The following is a 19,367-nucleotide window of genomic DNA, read 5'->3' as shown; positions in this document are numbered from 1 at the left end:
AAAAAAAGAAATTTTAATTGTTTCATGTTTTTTCAATTGCTTCCATGCTTCCTCAAATCTGTATGAATGCAAACTAAAATGACGTAAACCTCTCATAAGTCTCAAGCATAAAAACTTTTATATTATTTCATGTTCCATTTACATAATCCACACATTTGGATAATGCCAACCCACACAGAATCATACACAAAAAGAGTGTTATGTACAAAATACACACACTGCAAAACCAACGTATCGAAAACTTGCAATTCTGCTTTATCTCAAGTTATTGCTTCCATTTATCAGTCCAGACTTCATGTCAGATTTGATTTTTATCAGTTACTGTCTTAAAAAGGTCTTGCTATAAAAGCTTAAAAAGCTCCATTAATGGCACTGAAGATGCAATACATTAGAATTTCCTACCCTATATAATTCTTCAGAAAATACCTGTAACTGCCAAAACTCACAAAATAAATGCAACCTAAATACACTACCTAATAAAACCTCAGAAACTTAAAACTTCTAATTTGATTTCCAAACTTCCATACAGATTTTTAGTGATAATGTTTGTTATAAATAGGATTTAGATTATTTTACTTTGCAAGCTGTAAAACAGAAAAAGCAGCCTTCCTCCTACTTTCGAATGCAGCAAGAAGGAACAAAACTCAAACTGCTATTTCAGGGTCCTGGGAAACATCACCACATCACCAAAATTGTGTCCCTCTCATAAGGAGAAACACAGAACTTCCTGTAACTGTATCCATATTTATGCCCAATAAGTGAATCAAGGTTACAGACATTTACTTCTTAACTCAACGTTCAGAGTAAATTTGGATTGGATATATTTTCTTATAGGTGGAAACATAGTGTCCTGGAAAAAGCAAAAAACACATCTCATCAACTAAAAAGTAAAACCCACCTTCTAATTTTCCCTATGAAAAAAGTTTGCTTATGCTTAATGACAAAGAACTCAGCATTTTCTATGAAAAACAACACTGAAATACACATCATAACTTCATTTATGTCTACAAGTGATAGATGTTAAATGACTATGCACATAATATTCAGTAGCTCAAAAAAATTACCTGGCTTAATTATGGCATCATCAGTTACATTAAAAGTTGTGACTTTCTGCTTCCGTGGGACTCCAGCTTCTTTAAATATTTCATGTGCAGACTCCGGTTTCTGCAACAAGAAGCAGCCATAAAAAAGAAGTCATCTTTAAATACCCAAGAATCAACCCAGCACAGAAAACGATTACAGACTGTCAACATCACTCAGAGAAACAGATACATCATACTAGAATTTCATCTTGAGGCTTGCATTTTATCTCTACATAAAGTTTATTTAAAAATAAATAAATGTCTGCCTTTTATTTTCTGTCAAGTAGTTACCCTACAGCTACCTAATATAAACGAGAGATGTATGAGGCTATTGAAGATCAGAAGAGGGAAACGAATCATTTAGAATGTACATGACAGATGCTACTTTTTTTTTCATGGCTTACAAGGAGTTTTGAATTTAGAAGTTGATTCTCTTTTTCAAAGCTTCTGATGACTTAGTTAATAAATTATATTTATTGTGGTGTGGAACTAACAAAACCATAGAAACAAATTCTCATCTTGCAGAAACTTCTAGAAATGCTTAAATTTCCACAGAAGAAAATTCTGAGTCTCTGGGCAAAAATATAACAAGTTTATGATCCATGTATTTTTAAGATATAGCAAGTACACTCAGTGTCAAACTACTGACTTACTAAAGCAGGGATTATGTTTTCAGATGAGTTTGACAGATTTAAAAGTACTTAAAATTATTCTCAGCTGTTTTAAGCAAGACATCTCACAGAACAGCATATCACTGAGACAAAACCAAGCAACAGAAACAGTGATGCAGGAAAATTGTGGCCACAGGAAAAAAAAAAAAAAAGAGAAGCAGATGATTTTCCTTCAAATGATTTCTGGTAGAAAGCAATTTAAGCATCTAATAATACTGTCACACTTGGATAATCTCATCTCTGAGGTTTGCTTCTCAAAACTCCTGTGCAGCTCCCTCTCTCTCAAAAATTATTTTGTGTATTTTAAGAGCAAGTAATGTGCACAACTTTAAAAATGTTACTTAGTGTATTTGAAAACACAGTTTTGAAAACCCGCATGGTGCCCTTTCATTTTCAAACATTTGTCGAAAAACGTTAGAACAGAGGAAGTTTTATGAAGAATGAGGAATCAAGATGATGAGGATCTCAGATTTAGAAAAAACCCAGGAATTTTAAGTTTCAGAACCCATCTTTGAGAGTGAAAAATATTTCTCAAGAGATTTGTTAACTTGAGGTCACAGTAAAAAATACTTCAAATACCTTTAAAAAACCAGAAACAACTACATACAAATTCTCTTCTGAGACTACAAATATTTGACAGATCAGTGGAGCACCTGTATTAACCTGCAGAACTATATGTGAGAATGAAAAATAAAGATATGGACTTTCTACTAAGTGCCTGTATATCAATCCTTTATTTCCAGCTATGTAAAACTGCTGCCTTAAGCTACAGCAAGGGAAGCCCTGTCCTCAGCATGGGTGGCTGGAAAGAGCTACCACAGCTGAAGAAGAGCATGGTGAAGTCAAAGGGTAAAATTCACTTGTATCTCAAGAGTCCTACTCTAGGCTGTAGCCTTGCACTGTTCTACTGCAACAGCACCTCCTCTTCAAACAGCCAAGTCAGAGATGTACTTTTACAAACAAAACACACTTCAGTCTTTACAAACCCTTCCTAAAAAGCAATACAATGAAGAAGGGAACACTTGAGTGGATTCTCAGAGGTTCTTTATTTTATATGATAGGAAAATGATCGATATGCCCTCACGTATAGGAAGCATATAAAATATTTTTAAGAAAAAAAAAAGTCTGAGCACTGACAGAACTTACTTTGGAGCATAACTTTGCATTAAAAAATCATGAAGAATCTGTTCACTTTTAAGAGAGTGACATACATCAAGCTAAAAAGGAAAAATGACTCCTGCTAAAAATGAAAAAACACCCTTATCAGTTTTAAAGCAATCTGACACTCCAAAGAAATACATGAAATTCTTTGTTAGAAAAATTACCGAAAGACTCTTTTGATTGAACTCATTGAAAACCAGTAGCTGTGAGAAATCTGAGGAAGACTGATGTTCCTATGAGGAATTAACAAAAAAGAAATTGCTTATGCTAATACAAGACTCAGCTTTCTTTTAATTCTCACTTCTGACACTTTAGGGAGAAGAGAAACACATAGGAAGGCTGATAAACTTAGGAAAACAATGATGCAAACTTGCAGCTAAACCACAGAAATACATCACTTGTTAGTACCTTAACAAATAAATCTGCCCAGAAGCAGTACACCAAATTCTTCCTTAGGAATTATCTAGTTTATAAAATGATGATGTCAAAAATAATAATACAGAGGTCAGTATAATAAAAATAAAAAAAATAAAAATAAATAAACAGTTCAGTCTCAAGCCAAAACTTCACCAAAGTTTGCTCAAAGAATATTTAATTAAATTCTTTATTAAAATGAGTTAAAATTAAAGTTCAACCAAATTAACAGACACTAACTTGGGAGAAGTTATGCCCAAAAAAAGTCTTAAACATAACCCCACACTGCTAAAAAGTCCTTGACTTTTTGCATAGCTCTGCTTTAAAGAAATTTTCATAAGAGCTGTTAAAAATAAGTTTGCTTCATACCTCCTTACTTCTGGCATGCTTTTACTCTGACAATATACTAGACTTACTGGTAACATCATCTTCAAGAAAAGGAGTCTAATGGGCAAAGCACAACTTGAAAATTATCATTCCCATGACTCTTGCATGTCTTAGACCAAAGTAACAGGAAAGAAAAAAACACAGCTGACATTTTTCCAGGAAAATCCCATACCTGGAAAGCAGAAATGGACTGAAGTGACAGAATAGACACCTATGCAACTGTGCAAATTGTACTAGTCAAACATGTCATAAATCAACTGAATAAATGAATGGTACCTTGAAGTATAAGCCTGTTCAAAATCAGCAGACTATACTAAAAAAGCCAACAGATCTATTTTCTCTTCTCCTTCTTCTATTACCTCCACTAAAGCAGAAACAAATAGACTAATTCTGAGGCCCTGGGATACCCATCTGTTTGAAAAATGGAAATCTATGCCCTCAAAAAGCCACAATGATGAACTGAGATAATCTGCTTAGTAGTCATGAGCCCTGGGATTTTTTCACTTGCCCAAATCAGACAAATAAGTGTCAGGATATTGCAAGAATTGAAAAATTATATTTTACAGAAATAATGCATCACAGAAACATCCTTTGAGGGAAAGCTTTGTTCCTGCTTGATCTATAACTCATGCTTGGAATGACAGCTCTGCCTCAGCCACTAGAGATATCTGGGAATTCCACATCAAGCAACTGGGATGTCTGAAGAAGTGAGTGGCTTTGATATGGCTGTTGATGAGTTAAAATCATGAAGCTATCTTCTTGAAAAGATAAGTGTTGAAGTTACTTAGCAGAATTATAGGTAAACTAAACAATGTCAACAGACCTGGGGAAAAAGTAAAACTATAGCTAAAAAGACAGTACAGAAGAGTAAGCCAGAGCACTAAGTTGTAAACAACTGATGAAGCTGAGTAAGTATACAGCAGGCTCCTGAAGTTTGTATCTTGCAGTCCTCATCTCAACTGAATCTCCACAGACACGAAGAACACACATTTCTCCACTGCTACTGGTCCTTCAAACCCTTTCACCAGCATGGGACACTGCACCTCAAAGCAAATTCATAAACCCACAGCTTTCCTAGAGAATTAAGAGGCAAAACTTTCAAAAAGTTCTTCTTGCTAGTCTTTTAATCAAGAATTTACTCGCTTAGGAAATGGCAAAGGTGAATGTGACAAAAAATCAATTGCAAAGCACTCTTGTCAGCCAATCAATCTTTCAGAGAAGTCTACTTATGCTACTTTTATATTATCATCACAACAGAAACAACTATTCCAATAGTGACACCCAAAGTGCTTCACTTACAGAAAAAGGAGATACATTTTTGCCTCCAACAAGCAGCTTAGCTGTTTTTCCACCAGACTCTTCCTTTGAAACATATCTTAAAACATGGCAATCTTGAACCTAGAGAAAAGAAAAAGTGTTTGTCTGAGCATAAGCAGATGTGTATACATTAAGACAATGAAAACACCAAAGTCTGGGCTTCATAACAGAAGATGCAGCCTACAAATAAGACAGTGTGTTACGTTTTTACCACTGACATTGCTTTTCCAATGAACTGAAGGCTTATTTTTGTCAAAAAAAAAAAGGTAGAATACAAACTAATTTCATAAATGCTCTAGAAATGATAATCACCTTTTCCACAAAAAAGCTGCAAACCCCTAATTGTAAGCATGCAAAGCACACAGTAAGGGCCCCCATTTTAGACTCCTGCTCCTTTGCCCTGTAAACCTGATGGCCTTCACACTCTTCTTGTGGCTGCAGCCAGTAGCAAAAGGCTTCATCACAAGAGCAGCTGCTGGAGAACATGAAGAAGCAGCTTCAGAGCTACAAAGGCTCAGAAACCAAGGTGAAACTAATCCAAACACCCCTGCAGGTGGAAACAGCAAAGAAATGAAGCGTGATAGTTAACCCCAGCTTTGTTGCATCACGTAGGTAACACCACTCATAGCTCTGCAGCATTTGAATAGCTGAGGCGGCAGGGCAGAGCACTCCTAGAAAGTATGGATATAAACAGAATGGGCATGGTATACTATACAGGAGTGAAAGAAATCTTCACTTTCTTTTAGGATTTCCTACTCTGTACAAGTAGTAAATTTCGCTTTTCCTTGAAACAGCTTGTTTACAATCTGAATATAGTATAAGAGATTAAATTCATTATGATTTATTTCACCTTAAGTAGTGTGACTGCATGTTTTTCTCCTGATTTGGTCCATATTGGCATCATTCCCAGTTTTACTGCAACAACACCAACTCTGATGGAATCTGCAGATCAAAACAGAACATGGATGCACCTTCACACTTAATAATTGAAAGAGTTCATCTAATAATCTGTAAAGTCCCATTAACTCTGATCTTTCCTAAGGAGGTGAAGGAGAGAATACACCACTAAATCCTTGCAGGTAGGCTGTGTTTAACCCCAACAGCAGTAAAGTTCTGTTTCAGTTGTGTTTGATAGAAAATGCAACTATTTTGGTTTGCTTTTCTTTTCCAAAATACAATGCCCATGTATTAGAGCCAAGCTAACTATAGAAAGTTCGCTGTAGGAGATTCCTCCCACCCCAATCTTTGCAATGGCAAACTGTCATGTATGCCACACAAATGATGTGACCCTTTTGAAAGCTCAAAAACCTAATTCTGTGTTCTAGTCCATAGGAAACTGTAATCACAGACCAGAAGTGGGATGTATTATATACTACACTTTTTCTTCAGAGCCCAACAATATTAACAAAAACATTTTCAAAAACATTTTCAAGTTCATACACTTTATACTCTAAGAAGACTTTTTGGACAAATTCTCAATTTATTATCTTGTGTACAGCAGTGGGATAGGCCCAGAGTTGGACTAAAAACTATCCTTAAGAACTAAAAGTTCTTAAAAGGTTGTTAACATCTTGTAATATTTAAAATGTTTTTTAGAGAACTGACGTATTACATTTACTTATCTGCCAGAAGATTTATTGAGTAACTGATGTGAAAGCCAAAAGAAGAATACTTCACAAGACCCAATCCTGATGTTACTGAATGCAACAACACAACAACAATAATAAATTCAGCATGAAGAGGTGTTTCAGAAGAGATAATTAGTCACCTGGCGTCCACTTATTCAGTGGCCATGGCTCATCTTTCAGAGGGCACAGCTTGCTGGCTGTCTGAGCTTTGTACTCCTCTGCAGTTATCTTCTTGAGGAACTCCACATTCTCTTCAGAAAGATGCTCGTGCCACCATGTTGAACTGTTGATGTGTCTGACTATAAAGCCCAGCTGATCCCTTTCCAGAGGTGGAAAAAGGTTTTGAGTGTCTTATCAGTACAAAGAGTGTCTCACAACACGTATGTTACATCTAATTTATAAACACCTAATTATCTGTCATTTGACTAAGTATTCTGAATTATACCAAAGGGGAACAGGCAACAAACCAACCAACCAACCACCCACTCCTTTTAAGACAAAGAAAAAAAAAAACCAGCTAGACCCATGAACAAAGAGATAACAGTAAGTACTGTTTAACTTTAGCAAGACTTTTAAAAACAATCTGTTGTGGCATCCTTCTATCCAGGATGGGATGTTACGGTATGGATGGGTGGACTATCAGCTGAGCAAAAACCAGGCTGGACTGTCAGCTGAAGGAGTCACAGCTGATGCTTTGGACTCTCTAGAAGGCAAGTAGTTGTTCATGAGTCTATTCAGGAACTCATCCTGTTCAGTATCTTTTTCAGTGGCCTCTGAGAGGGGATGAGTGCACCGTTCTTAAGCTGGAAGGGAGCAGCGATTGATGCCCAAGGGTGTCCCTCTGCCAGCCAGAGGGACAAGCCAACAAGGAACCCAGTGAAATTCATAAAGGAGAAATGCACAGTCCCATCCACAAGTGGCATGGGATAATTTGTGAGAAAGCTACTGACAAGACCAAGGCAGGCCATGTCAATGAGGTGCACACCAGGAGAGTGAGAGAAGTGCTATAACCTGAAAAGGGAGATTCAGATTTCCCTAAGAAAAAAAAATGTTCAGCTTGAAGACAATCAAACACTGGCACTGGGGTCCGAGCAGTGGGACTGTGCAGTTTCAGTCCTTAGAGGCATTCAAGACCCAAAAGCACAAAGCCCTGAGCAACCTAGGGTGACATTAGGGCTGGTCACACTGTGAGGAAGAACTTAGAACTTGGCTCCTCAGCTCCCTCCCAGCCCCAACAACTCTCTGATTTTACAAACACTGCTGAACATCTCAGTATCCTGCCATAAATGTTATGAGAGCTGAAAAAGGCTTGAATGCTCCCCAGTTCTCTGCAATGTCAACAAAACAGTATTTAATGGTATAGGCAGTGAATGCACGTGGCCAGCGGGCCAAGGTCACCCAAAACACGGCAGGCCAAGTCGCTCACTGCAAAGATGGTTTGGATGCGAACATGCCTGTCCTGCCATAACTCCCACGCAGGCCGGGGCCATTTCTAAGGCTGGAATGCCGCAGCAGTAACCCCTGGCACCACGAACAAGGCTTCCAGGTGCTGCCCGCAGGCCGCACGCAGAGGCCTCCCCAAAGGGCGGCGGGCAGAGACGCGCCCGGGGCGGGGAAAGGGCCGCTGCCTGCAGGGAACCCACAGGAAACACGAGGCTAAACTACTTACAAGAGCCTGCAGTGACAGGACAAGGGGGAATGGGTTCAAACTGAAAGACGGTAGGCTTAGATTAGATGTTCGGAAGAAATTCTTAGCTGTGAGGGTGGGGAGGCACTGGAACTGCTGCCCAGGGAAGCTCTGGATGCCCCATCCGTGGCAGCGTCCAAGGCCACGTTGGATGCAGCTCTGAGTAACCTGCTCTAGCTGGAGCCGTCCCTTCTCACAGCAGCGGGGGCTGGAACTCGATTATCTTCAAGGTCCCCTTCCAACCCAGGCCATCCTGCGATTCTACGACCTCGGGGCTGCGATAGGGGCCGAGCCACACTCTGCTCCCCGCTGTTCCTGCCGCTTCTTCTTTCCCGCCCGTCCCTCGGAGCAGCCCCTTCCCCTCCCAGCCGTACCGCTACCTGTGTCCGGGAGCCGGCCCCGCCGCCGCCCAGAGGCGCCCGCCAAGCCGGGCCAGCCGCCCCCAGCCCGCCGTGCCGCCGAGCCGGGCCAGCCGCCCCCAGCCCGCCGTGCCGCCGAGCCGGGCCAGCCGCCCCCAGCCCGCCGTGCCGCCGAGCCGGGCCAGCCGCCCCCAGCCCGCCGTGCCGCCGAGCCGGGCCAGCCGCCCCCAGCCCGCCATGCCGCCGCCCCGGCGGAGCCGCCGCCGCCTTCCGGCCCCGCCGCGTCCGCCGCTGGAAACCTTCCGTGCTGCCCCGGACACAGAGTTCCGCCCCGCGGGCGGCGAGCTCAAGAGTGACAAAAAACCTCCCGAATCACCCCAAAGCCGTGGGCGTGGGCTGCGGCACCTGCGGCCGATGGAGCTGCTCTGAGCCGGGGGGAATACCTCAGCCTGCCTTCCGCCGGCAGCCCTCCCATCCCTGTCACCGCTCTGCCCGCGAGGCTGTGACATCCACCTCACGCGTGTCTAAAGCGGAGAATGCCCGCGGCTGCTGGGGTTTATAAGCACCCCTTGGGCACGCAGGGTTGCGGGGCAATGGACTCAAAACCTTCCTGCAGGTTTTGAGCCGGTGCCCTCGGGTGTGTTGGTGTCCGGGAAGAAGCGACTTTGCTGTGTCAAACTTCCCGGGGAGCGGGGCTGAACCACTTCAGGACTTTGCTCCCGCGGGCATGAGCGACTGGGCGAGAGGAAAAGGCCTCAAGTCGTGCCAGAGGCAGTTTAGATCGAATATCGGGGAACACTTGTTCTCGGAAAAAGGTGGTTCAGCATTGGCACAGGCTACCCAGGAAAGTGGTGGGATCACTGTCCGTGGGGGTGTTCACAAAAACATGTAGATGTGGCACTTAGGGAGGTGTGATGGCCCGGCAATGCTGGGACAATGGGTGGAATCGATGATCTTAGAGGCCATTCCCACCCTGAATGATCCCGTCACTTTATGGTTTTGCGCTCCGAGGGAGTGGCTGGGCCGGGTGAAAGCATTCATGGGAAGTGTATTTAATAGGGAAAGTTCCTGGTAAAATTAAAATGGGTGGGTCAGGGAGAGTGTTCTGGGCAGCCTGACGCAGGGACAGTACCTGTGGCACTCTGGCTTTGGTGTGGTCTGGCTTTCATCGGTATTCAGGATTGACTCATTCTTTTTTTCCTTTTCTGGGCAGGGAACCAGTACAGCTAGAAGTCCACTAGTTAGGATAGCTAAGGTGTATGCACCCAAGATTCCCTTCTGGTTTCAGCAGAAATCCCTTATTGTAAAAACACATGAACTTTCAGCATAGTCATCTGGAATCTGTCCTTGTTTTTCTTTACCCCACTACTCCATCTTCTCCCCCACTTTTGTATGTGTGTGGGGGTGTTGCACTTGAGGCTTGTAAGTGAGCTATTTTGGTGTTCACACCCAAAACTGTGACCCAAAAACTTACCAGTAACTTTCTCACAAATTCCTTGTCCCGAATTTACTTCTTGTCCTTTTAAGAAGTAGCCACATAGTGTGTCCAGAAATGCATCTCCCAAGTTTACAGTCCAACTGACATTCCCATTCTGATGCTGGGCAGTCACCTCTACTATCACAGCCATCACTGCACCTTTTTGCTCACTCTCTGGCATCAAGAACAGCATCAGGGATGTTGCTAAATTTCATACAAATCTGTTTTGTGATGGGGTCCATTGGTAGCTTATGTTGCTGCTCTGACAGAGACCTTTATAGCAGGAGAAATAGAGTCTAAATATGATAAAGGTGTTGTGTCCCAATTTCTGAGCAGTGTGCTACAGTGGTGCTAACCTGACCAAAAGTCCGCAGGAAGTAGCAGAATTCTATTTGCCCCCATTTTAGAGATCTGGAATCCAGGCACATTGTAAGATTAAGTAACTTCCCAAGCCATGGCAGATGTTCCCAGAAAGAAAAGAAGGCTCCCTTGATCCTAATGAGCCTTGTTGCCACAGCATGATGTTTTTCTCATGTAGCATCCGGCACAGCTGAGGTGACACAGGATTTCCTGCACTAGGAACTTGGAAATAATACACGGGGGCACAGATTTCTGAGAGAAAAGTTTCAGTTCTGTACTTTTCCCTTCTTTAATTATGATGCAAAATCAACCTTTCTTTTTGTTTGTTTGTGTTTTGTTGTTTTTGTGTTTTGGTTTTTTTTTTTTTTTTTAATTGAATGCAGCTTGTCATGGAGCTAAAGAGGCATGAACTGCTCTGAACGAAATCGGATGGAAAACTGCCCTCTCTAATAGTGGGACAAGAGTTCAAGTGTCTCCTGAACACAGCAGTACAAGGCTTTCTGCATGGCAGTGGAAATGGCTGCCACTTTTTTTGGAGGAAAGGAAGGGCACCAATTACAAAAAGCTCTCCCGCCAGTCTGCTGCCTTGGGTAGTCCTTGGAACTGCAGGAAGTGGAAACACTTTAGAGCTGTCAGCCTGCATAGGAGACGTCACCTGGGTTTCACCTGATCAGTTTGGAGGATCTCTCCAACTTTACAATGAAATTGGAAAAAGCAAAAAAGAGGGTGTGGGAGTGCAGCCAGCTGATGGTTTGCAGTGAATGCTGCAAGCAAACATGCAGCTGGGCTGACAATTATCATTCATACAGCTTTCTAACTTGCTGAAATTGTCTCTGGTATAGTGCAGCTTCTCAGCCCAGGACTGCAGATACAAATAAGACCTCTGTGTGAAGGAGGACAGGTGGTGCTATAAACTCATTTTTCTTGTGGCAAAAATGGCACTTTCTGTAAGTAAAAAAAACCCAAAATAATGTGAAAAGTGTAAACTTATCCTAGGAATCTTCCAGCTCATTCTTCCCAAAAAACACCCCACAAAAAACAAAACAAAACAAAAAAACCCAAAAAAAACCCCAAAAAACAACAACAACAAAAAACCAAAACCAAAACCAAGCAAAAAACCCACAAAAAACCAACCAAACAAAAAAAACCCCAAAAAACCCCCAAAAAACAAAAAAGCCCAAAACCAAGCAAAAAACCCACAAAAAACCAAAAACAAAAAAACCCAACCCAAACCAAACAATCAAAAAAACCCCCAAAAAACCCAACCTCAAAAAAACAACCAATCAAAAAAACAACAACAACAAAAAAGTAGAACACTGCATTGTTCATCCTGGTAAAATCTTTATATGGAAAGGTTTTACCTTAGGGTAATAAGCACTTAGCAGTGTATTAGCGCTTTTTTTTTTTCAAATCTCTTGTGGACTTAGTTTCCCCTACAAACTAAAAATGCAACTCATACCAGTATCTGGCTCAAGAATGATAGATGTTAATGTATTTTGGTCTAATAGGAGTTTTCTGTGACATTTTTGGTTTTTGAATTGGATTTGAGATAAAAAGGAAGGCAGGGTTGTAGTTGGCAGAGAATATATTTTAGATCATTGGTTATCTTGGAAGGACAAGATGTAATTTATTTTAAAGCACTTTTCAGAATTTAAAATGATCCATCAAAAGGCAGAAGTTTAAATTTGCATAAAAAATCTGCTGGAGAAATTGATGGCAGTTCAGCCTAAAGGCAGAATGGCCTTGCTAAAACCCTAAGTAGATAAAACAGGAGAAAAAAAGAAATCCCATTTCAGAGATATATTCATACATTTAATGAGGTTACCCTGCACAAAGTCCACAGTATTTTATTGCAGAGAGTAGCTTGGAGCAATGAGAATAACATCCAAAGCCTCATCAGAAAGCTTTTACCATATGGCCAGTTTTGTCCTCTGTGCATCCTACACCAACTCACCACACTGTTAAGTGTTTGTCTTACATGCTGAGATCTGTACATTCTGAAGGAGATTTCCAATTGATTTTTCAATACTATGAAGGTATATTTCCAAGTACTTGAGGGCTGCTATAGCATTGTTGACCTATATCAACCACTGATACTGATTTAAGTAGAGAGCATTTATAATATGGATTATCTGAAGTAAACAGAAAGATCTGCAGCAGCTGGTGTTCTAAACACACTTATATAGACCATGTACACACATGAAAATGACAGATGGTTTATATAGCTCAGCATACAATAGTGTGTTGATCTCTGCATTTTATGTGATGCCATATTATAGAAGCACCTTGTAACACCTCTGGAAATGAAGAGCTGTAACTGTCCAATTCTATGTAACCATAAACACTTCAAAAATTAGTTTAGTCAAATATCACATGTACCAGAAGAACAATTTATCTGATTCCTAATTTTTCTTGCTGAAAGCTTTATTTTATTCAGTCTGGCAAATGATAAAGAAAAGGCTGAGCTTCTTCTCAACTGTACATGACATCCCTTAATGCAGGTCCCAGGGTAATGTAATACTCTTTACATGGTGAGAGCACCATCATGCCTCTGAGGAAGGATCTCAAATCCCTTTTCAAGTAATAAACTCCCCCAGTACTACTGTGAGATATTTATGATACATGACAGTGACCTTCATTTTACAGAGGAGGAATCTGAGGTGCAGAACATTGAAAAATCTTGGGCAAGAAAACAAAATGAGATACTGGAGGAGGAAAGAACATGGAATCATTGATTTTTCAGTCCTGTGCTTTAACAGCTAGAAAATGCTTCTCCTAAGAATAGGGAAGGAAAGAAAGTATCGGGGAAGTGGGAATATGAAACTAGAGGTGTTGTATGTAAGAATTAAGAGTAATCAGCAGAATGGTTTGGGCATGTAAGGGGAGATCACAGTAGCTTCCAGATTAAATACACCCACAGAGGGAGAGATGTGCAGCCTGACAGGGTAAGCTCTCTAATGAAGTGTCACCCATTACACAGAAATGTGGATTTGAGATTTATCAGTTTGGACATCTCCAGATAATTTGTACCCATGACCAAGTAATACTGGCTGCTTCTCGCTCTCTGATTAGCTGAAGAAATCCTTACAAGCAAGCGTGAACGATGGCACTGCAGAACTGAATGTGCTGGGAGGCAGCCCCATGCATCTTGGCTATCCCACTGCCTTCATTTAAGAGTACAAAATCATCAATCAAAGCTGATCCTATCGAAGTTACCTCTAAAGGAGAATCAGAGATCTTGACTACTACGTTACCTGCCTAAATATGAATTTAAAAATAGGTATTTCTTAACCAAAACCCCTTGCTTACTGGGATGGTTTCCAAAATATTCAGCACTGGCCCCAAACAGCTTTTTCAGGAACTAGCAACAAGAATGTTTTTAATTCAGTGGGAGTGCAACCCATCCCAATACAAGTTGTGTCTTTTGGACAATCTCACACAGATTTTTTTTTGTCAAATTTTCTCCTTAGTTTTTAACAGGTCACATCCTTCAAACACAAAAAATATTAATCTAATTTCTTCACTTACATACATAAATATTTCAATGGAAAGTGCAATCCACCACCATTCTGTTCTTATGTGTCCTCTTTCTTTAATTTTTTTTTTTTAAAGTGGCTTCAATATTCTTTTGGTAAAAAACAGTTCTTCTACCACACACAGGTGATCTGTGTGAGGATGAAGTTACAAATCACTGCTTGTCACAAAATCAGGCTGTGCAAAATTTCATTTGGAAAATGTGCCACACAGAGTTGGATTCTGCATGTGAGATTTAAAAACACAAATGAAACAAAGTAAGAATTCCCAAGCAGAAGAGGTTATAAAATTGGATAGCCTAAATACACTCTGTTTGAAAGCCAGCCAGACTGTTTGGATTAAGTTGGCATGTTTTAAGACATGCAGTCCTGATGGATCATGCTCTCCAAGCCAGCTATGGTCTGAACACTTTGTAACAGTTGGATTTGTCAGGCTTTTGAAAAGTTACTACCACGGATTGAGTGGGCTTGTTTGAGTGTCCATGTTATGAAGTGCTAACATTAGAAATGCCCGTGCTTCAGGGCAGGTATCTCCTGAAACACTTTATTACCCTTCCCTTGGAATAGGGAAATTGAAAGCAGGCAATCTTGTGGCAGAGAGAGAAATAAAGACAACTGCAAAACTGTGTTGTTTTTATTTTAAACATGCAAAATACAGTTCATGCATCTGCCATTTTGAAAAATTTCTCAGTTCATAGCAGATTAAACCAAAGACATTTTGGCTATCAACTCTCAATAAATATTTCAAAATGCTTTACAGTGTAAATATAAGAAATTTAGGAAAATTTCAACAAACCTGTATAAAAACCAGATACAGATAACTTTTTATTTCAAGGCAACATGCTGTAATGTAAAGAGTTCACTTTTTTTCTGGACTTTTTTCTCATAAAAAGTTTTCAACAATACAACCGCTTAACAGATTTAAGCCTTTAGGCTACACATGCAAAAAAAAAAAAAAAAGAAAAAAAAAAAAAAAGGGATTTTAGTTAAAAATCACCAAAACGTGCTATTTTTTGTTTCATTTTTTAAATACAGTAGTTGTAGACAGTAGCATTTCTCGTTTTAAATTTTGTAAAAGAATGCAGGCAGGTTCATGGAGCTAGTGTCCTGGAAGACTCGTACTCTGACATACATTTTGGTTTTATCCCTTTACCATTGTAATAGTCCACGACTTGATTTGGAACTTCAGCCAAAACGCTTTTTGCTAGAGCAGCTGGGGATGCCTGCAGGAAATGGTAGAAAACACAAGCATTAACCTGGCTCTCTGCTAGAAGTGCCATGAGTTTTAGAGGCATTGGTGCCATGGCATCAAGGGAGGATGTATGGTACAGAGATGGAAGGAAAAAAAGACTTAAAGTGAATCACACTCATTTTATGAGTCAGTTTAAGTGTGGAGCTGTAGCTGCCTCAAAGTATACTAAAGCCAAAAATGCTCTGTGTGACTTCGGGCCCATTTGGACTATTTTAAGTTCAGGGTAACTGAACTTCCCTGCACTCTGGAAGAGCCCCATATCACAATAAAAATCTGCAAAAACTTCATTCATCAGTGTTCAGTGCTCCAAGATGAACATGAATGGACAACTCTGTGAAAGGGAGGCCTTCATCATCATTCTGCTCCTCAGAATCTGGCATGGTGTTTTAATGGCTGGAAAAGTTTTTAAGTCAATAAAAAATACTTTGTGTTTATTGGAATTAAACCATGGTTACAAGAAAGCTTCAATCCTAGGCTTGGTGGAGGCTTTAAAGCTTTTTCTGCAATGTAAAAATGGCAAGTGTCTGCCAGACTACGAACTGATGATCCTGAAAGGTAGGGACAGATATGGAGATGGCCACTGGCTTTCACCCCAGGCAGGGAGGAGGGCTCCCCCTCAGTGAAGTGAGAAACCCTGCCCTCCATCAACCACACAAAGTTGCTGCCTCACACCCTGATAATTCCTCATTTTAACCAGAGAGGCCTGTGGATGTTTTGTGGGCAACCACTACCTGTGTGTGCTGCATAGATATTCCTCAGCCTCTGAAGGCCACAGTGACAAAGCTGGACTCATTCTCCCATGCACCCTCTTGCCCTATGTTTTGGATTTTCTTGTTTCTATGTGTTTGGGTAGAGCTGGTTCCAAGTCCTCCGGAGCCAGCCTTCTTGGCCATTTTCCCTTTGAGCCCACCGCAAAAATGCAGTAAAACTGCAAACACTTAAATGTCATTTTGTGAGGTTTAAATTGATGTATTTATCTCCAGAGAGTGCAGACTGCATCTCAGATGATGCATGGGAACTCAGCCGGTGGCTGGATCATATTTCTTCTGCACACCAAGTGTGTTTTCCCAAATTAATGAACACTTTCCTCCTCACTGTCTGTAGTGTTATCAGCCAAGCTGCAAAACTACCAGGTCACAAAGCAGTTATATTGACTGTTTTTTAACCCACTCTTTTTCATAGGGTGGCATCCTTATCCTCACAGAGTCTTAAAATTTGGTTTACATAGAATGTAAATGGTTATCTATTTATAGGCATGCTAATCAAAGGGTGAAGAAAAGAGGCTATTAGAAATTCCAGTATCAAATATTATAATACTGCAAATACAAAGATAATGCTGGCAAAATCAGAAACAGTTGCAGTTTTTTTTTTTTCTCCTGTGTTTTTGTATTTTGACTCATGTATGGGATTAGTAACAAATAAAACTAACTGGTATTTCCCTACTGTGACATAGATACCAAAATATTTGTGCAACCAAAAAAGCTTGGAACATTTCTGCATGAACAAACATAGAGCATACTTCATGTGACAGTGCAGCAAGTGTTCTAAGGTGTTACACAGTAACAGAACCCATTCACTTTAATCCTGAAATGTAAATGCATGGTTTTCCAAAGTTGCTCTATTCTTGCCTAAACCTGTTTTATAGAATCATGAAATGATTTGGGTTTGAAGGGACCTTAAAGTTCATCTAGTTCCAAGTAAATAATCAGAAAATACCTCTTGGAATTACACAAATGGCTGTTTTCTACAATGCTATTGAAAATTACTATTTCACTCCTTCCCAATGTGCCAAAGCTGTACATACCTTAGCCTACCTCTGTGCTATTTTACCAAAAATACAACCCTACACAGAGGTAAAAACAGGGAGTAGGGGAAGAGCCCTGAGCCAGCACTGCACGTATAAGCTGTAGCAATCTGGAAACTTCACTCTGTTCTGTCTTTAAAAATGGTGGGCAGGAGCACTGGCATCAGCTTCTCTGGATCTGTGTAGTTCACATGTTCTGAACTTTGGGCCAACAGCACTCACTGCTGTGCATCATCCTCCCTCTGCCACTTCTCTCTTCTGAAGCCACATCCATTCGTCCTGAATGAAGGGTCAGCCTTTCAGGACAGGCTCTGTCAGGGCTCAGATGCACAGCTGAATCACTGCCACTTCAGGAGTCCTCAATTGAAAAGCCTTTCATTGAAGTTTAGGCAAAAACATTTACTGTGCCCACAGGCTCACAGGCAATATGTGCCCCACACAGGATTGCCCTGGGGTAGCTGGCCTGGTCCATACTTCAGTCTGAGCATGGGCAACTGTTTCTTTACTGAGTTTCACAATGCCAGTGATGTCTCTTAGTTCTGGGGCTCTTTCTAGCAGGGGACATCCCAAAAACAGGCTTGGGGCTGTTTTTTCCCCTCTGATGATTTGGACCACCTGTATCTTACATAATTTTTGTGGTGTGGTAAAGCACTCTCATTTCTAGATCAGATGGTGTAAAGCAGCATTTTCATTAGTGAGAATAACACTCAGTAACTTCTAAGCAAAAACACAGACCCAGATTGCCTTTGCTGGGTCTTTACCACAGATGGGACATTAAATTAATGTTTTACTGTAACATTTTCCTGACTGCTTGAAGATCATTCTAGCAATAAGCACCTCAAGATGAATAGTTATCATTTGATAGCTGATACACAACAGTCAGATCAGTCAGCAGCAGGAAAATAATTCCCTGTGATTCCATAATTGGTGTGTATTACAAATGACTGTTGGTTCAGTTCTATAGCTTCACAATGCTTAACCTTTAACTACAATGCATAGTGCAAAACATTGCTCCTTGCAGTGGCTATGAGCTGTGCTTTCCATACTCCTTGGTGATGTGTTATTAAGTCACAGCTGTTGACCTTTGTGATTAAATACAATGCAGAATGGAATACAATCTACCTGTGGCATCAGATTTGTGCCCAGTAAATATATCATACATCCCAAAGACAGAAAATTTCATTTCTTAAAATACAAATGTGAATGCATTAAGGCAGGTGATTTTCTTCAACTGCGTTTCAGTGATGGAGCATCACTGTTTTACAGTTTCAGGTGAAGGACACACATTACTGGGATGGTGATGATTATAGAGAGAAAAATGTCACTTGGATTTAGGAAAAATATGTTTCCTTTGTTTGTTATGTTCCCCTTTAGCGAATAGTACCCAGTATAAAATAGGACATGTTTTAAGTGTTAATGGTTACCTTGATTTTATCATGCCTCTACAACTACAGGATTTGCCAAGAGTTACTACAGTTGCTATTATGATTTTGATGGCTTCAAAGATATTCCTTAAAGAGAGAGAAAGAGCTTAGATGTTTTACTGAAGTAATTCTGCTGTACTGCATTGCATAGGAGATTAAACCCCTGTAACAGAGCGTGCTGTCTACGCTGACTCTTAAGCCAGTAAAACATTGATGTGGGTATAAGGTTTTAGGTATGTGAATAACTAATTGAAAGGTGTTAAATGCCTGTGTGAGTGCTGTGCAGGCTCAGAACCTTCTCTGAAGTCAAACTTATAAAATAAAAGGGATTCGTTCTATAAGTTATTTTTGCAACTTCCTTCTCTCCCCTTCCATTTTCTCAAAGGGAAAGGTTTTGCAAAGATTATTTTTGATCTCTTTGGATAGATATGAGATTTTGAGTTCCAAGCTAACCTGAGAATACAAGTAATGAAAAAAAATATTGCTTGGGTTGACTCCAAGGGAATTTTGGTTTACTCTTCCAGCAAAACAAAAAAAAAAGGCTCACGCATAACATTTTCTTCTCTCCTGTCATTACTAGATATAATATGGATTTAGGAATAAATAAATACTTGATTTATCAGAAAAACATATAAACCTTACACAATTTGATTTTTAATCTTTCTAAAAAGATCTTTCAACTTTTTTTTTCACTTAATAAATTAATACAATTGACAAAAGGAGTGGGATTTTTACCTAAACATGTATTTTACTTAAAGCTGTCAAAAGTAATATGCTGATATATGTAAATTCTTGTGTTCAGTCAGAACTG

At 40.2% G+C, this 19,367-nt stretch overlaps 2 protein-coding genes across 3 annotated transcripts in view; both read right to left on the bottom strand.

The window, feature by feature from the left end:
• The window catches only part of MRPL3 (mitochondrial ribosomal protein L3), a 28,122-nt gene extending 19,177 nt beyond the window's left edge, over positions 1-8,945 (bottom strand). The window contains exons 1-5 of the mRNA XM_077782137.1: positions 8,728-8,945; positions 6,801-6,979; positions 5,883-5,974; positions 5,015-5,113; positions 1,065-1,164 (exon numbers count right to left, since the gene is read on the bottom strand). Coding sequence (XP_077638263.1) covers positions 1,065-1,164; positions 5,015-5,113; positions 5,883-5,974; positions 6,801-6,979; positions 8,728-8,945 — 688 coding nt within the window. The remainder of the gene's footprint in view (positions 1-1,064; positions 1,165-5,014; positions 5,114-5,882; positions 5,975-6,800; positions 6,980-8,727) is intronic.
• A 5,747-nt stretch (positions 8,946-14,692) lies between these two features.
• The window catches only part of CPNE4 (copine 4), a 226,561-nt gene continuing 221,886 nt past the window's right edge, over positions 14,693-19,367 (bottom strand). For both annotated transcript variants that reach the window (XM_021531234.3, XM_031503894.2), the window contains one exon: positions 14,693-15,299. In XM_021531234.3, the coding sequence (XP_021386909.1) occupies positions 15,168-15,299 (132 nt within the window). In that variant the 3' untranslated portion in view covers positions 14,693-15,167. The remainder of the gene's footprint in view (positions 15,300-19,367) is intronic.

Source organism: Lonchura striata, chromosome 1 (assembly GCF_046129695.1).
Source record: "Lonchura striata isolate bLonStr1 chromosome 1, bLonStr1.mat, whole genome shotgun sequence".
In the NCBI taxonomy this organism is placed as follows: Eukaryota; Metazoa; Chordata; class Aves; order Passeriformes; family Estrildidae; genus Lonchura; species Lonchura striata.
The sequence above is the reverse complement of the archived record's forward strand: the minus strand, read 5'-3'. Positions and strand labels throughout refer to the sequence as shown.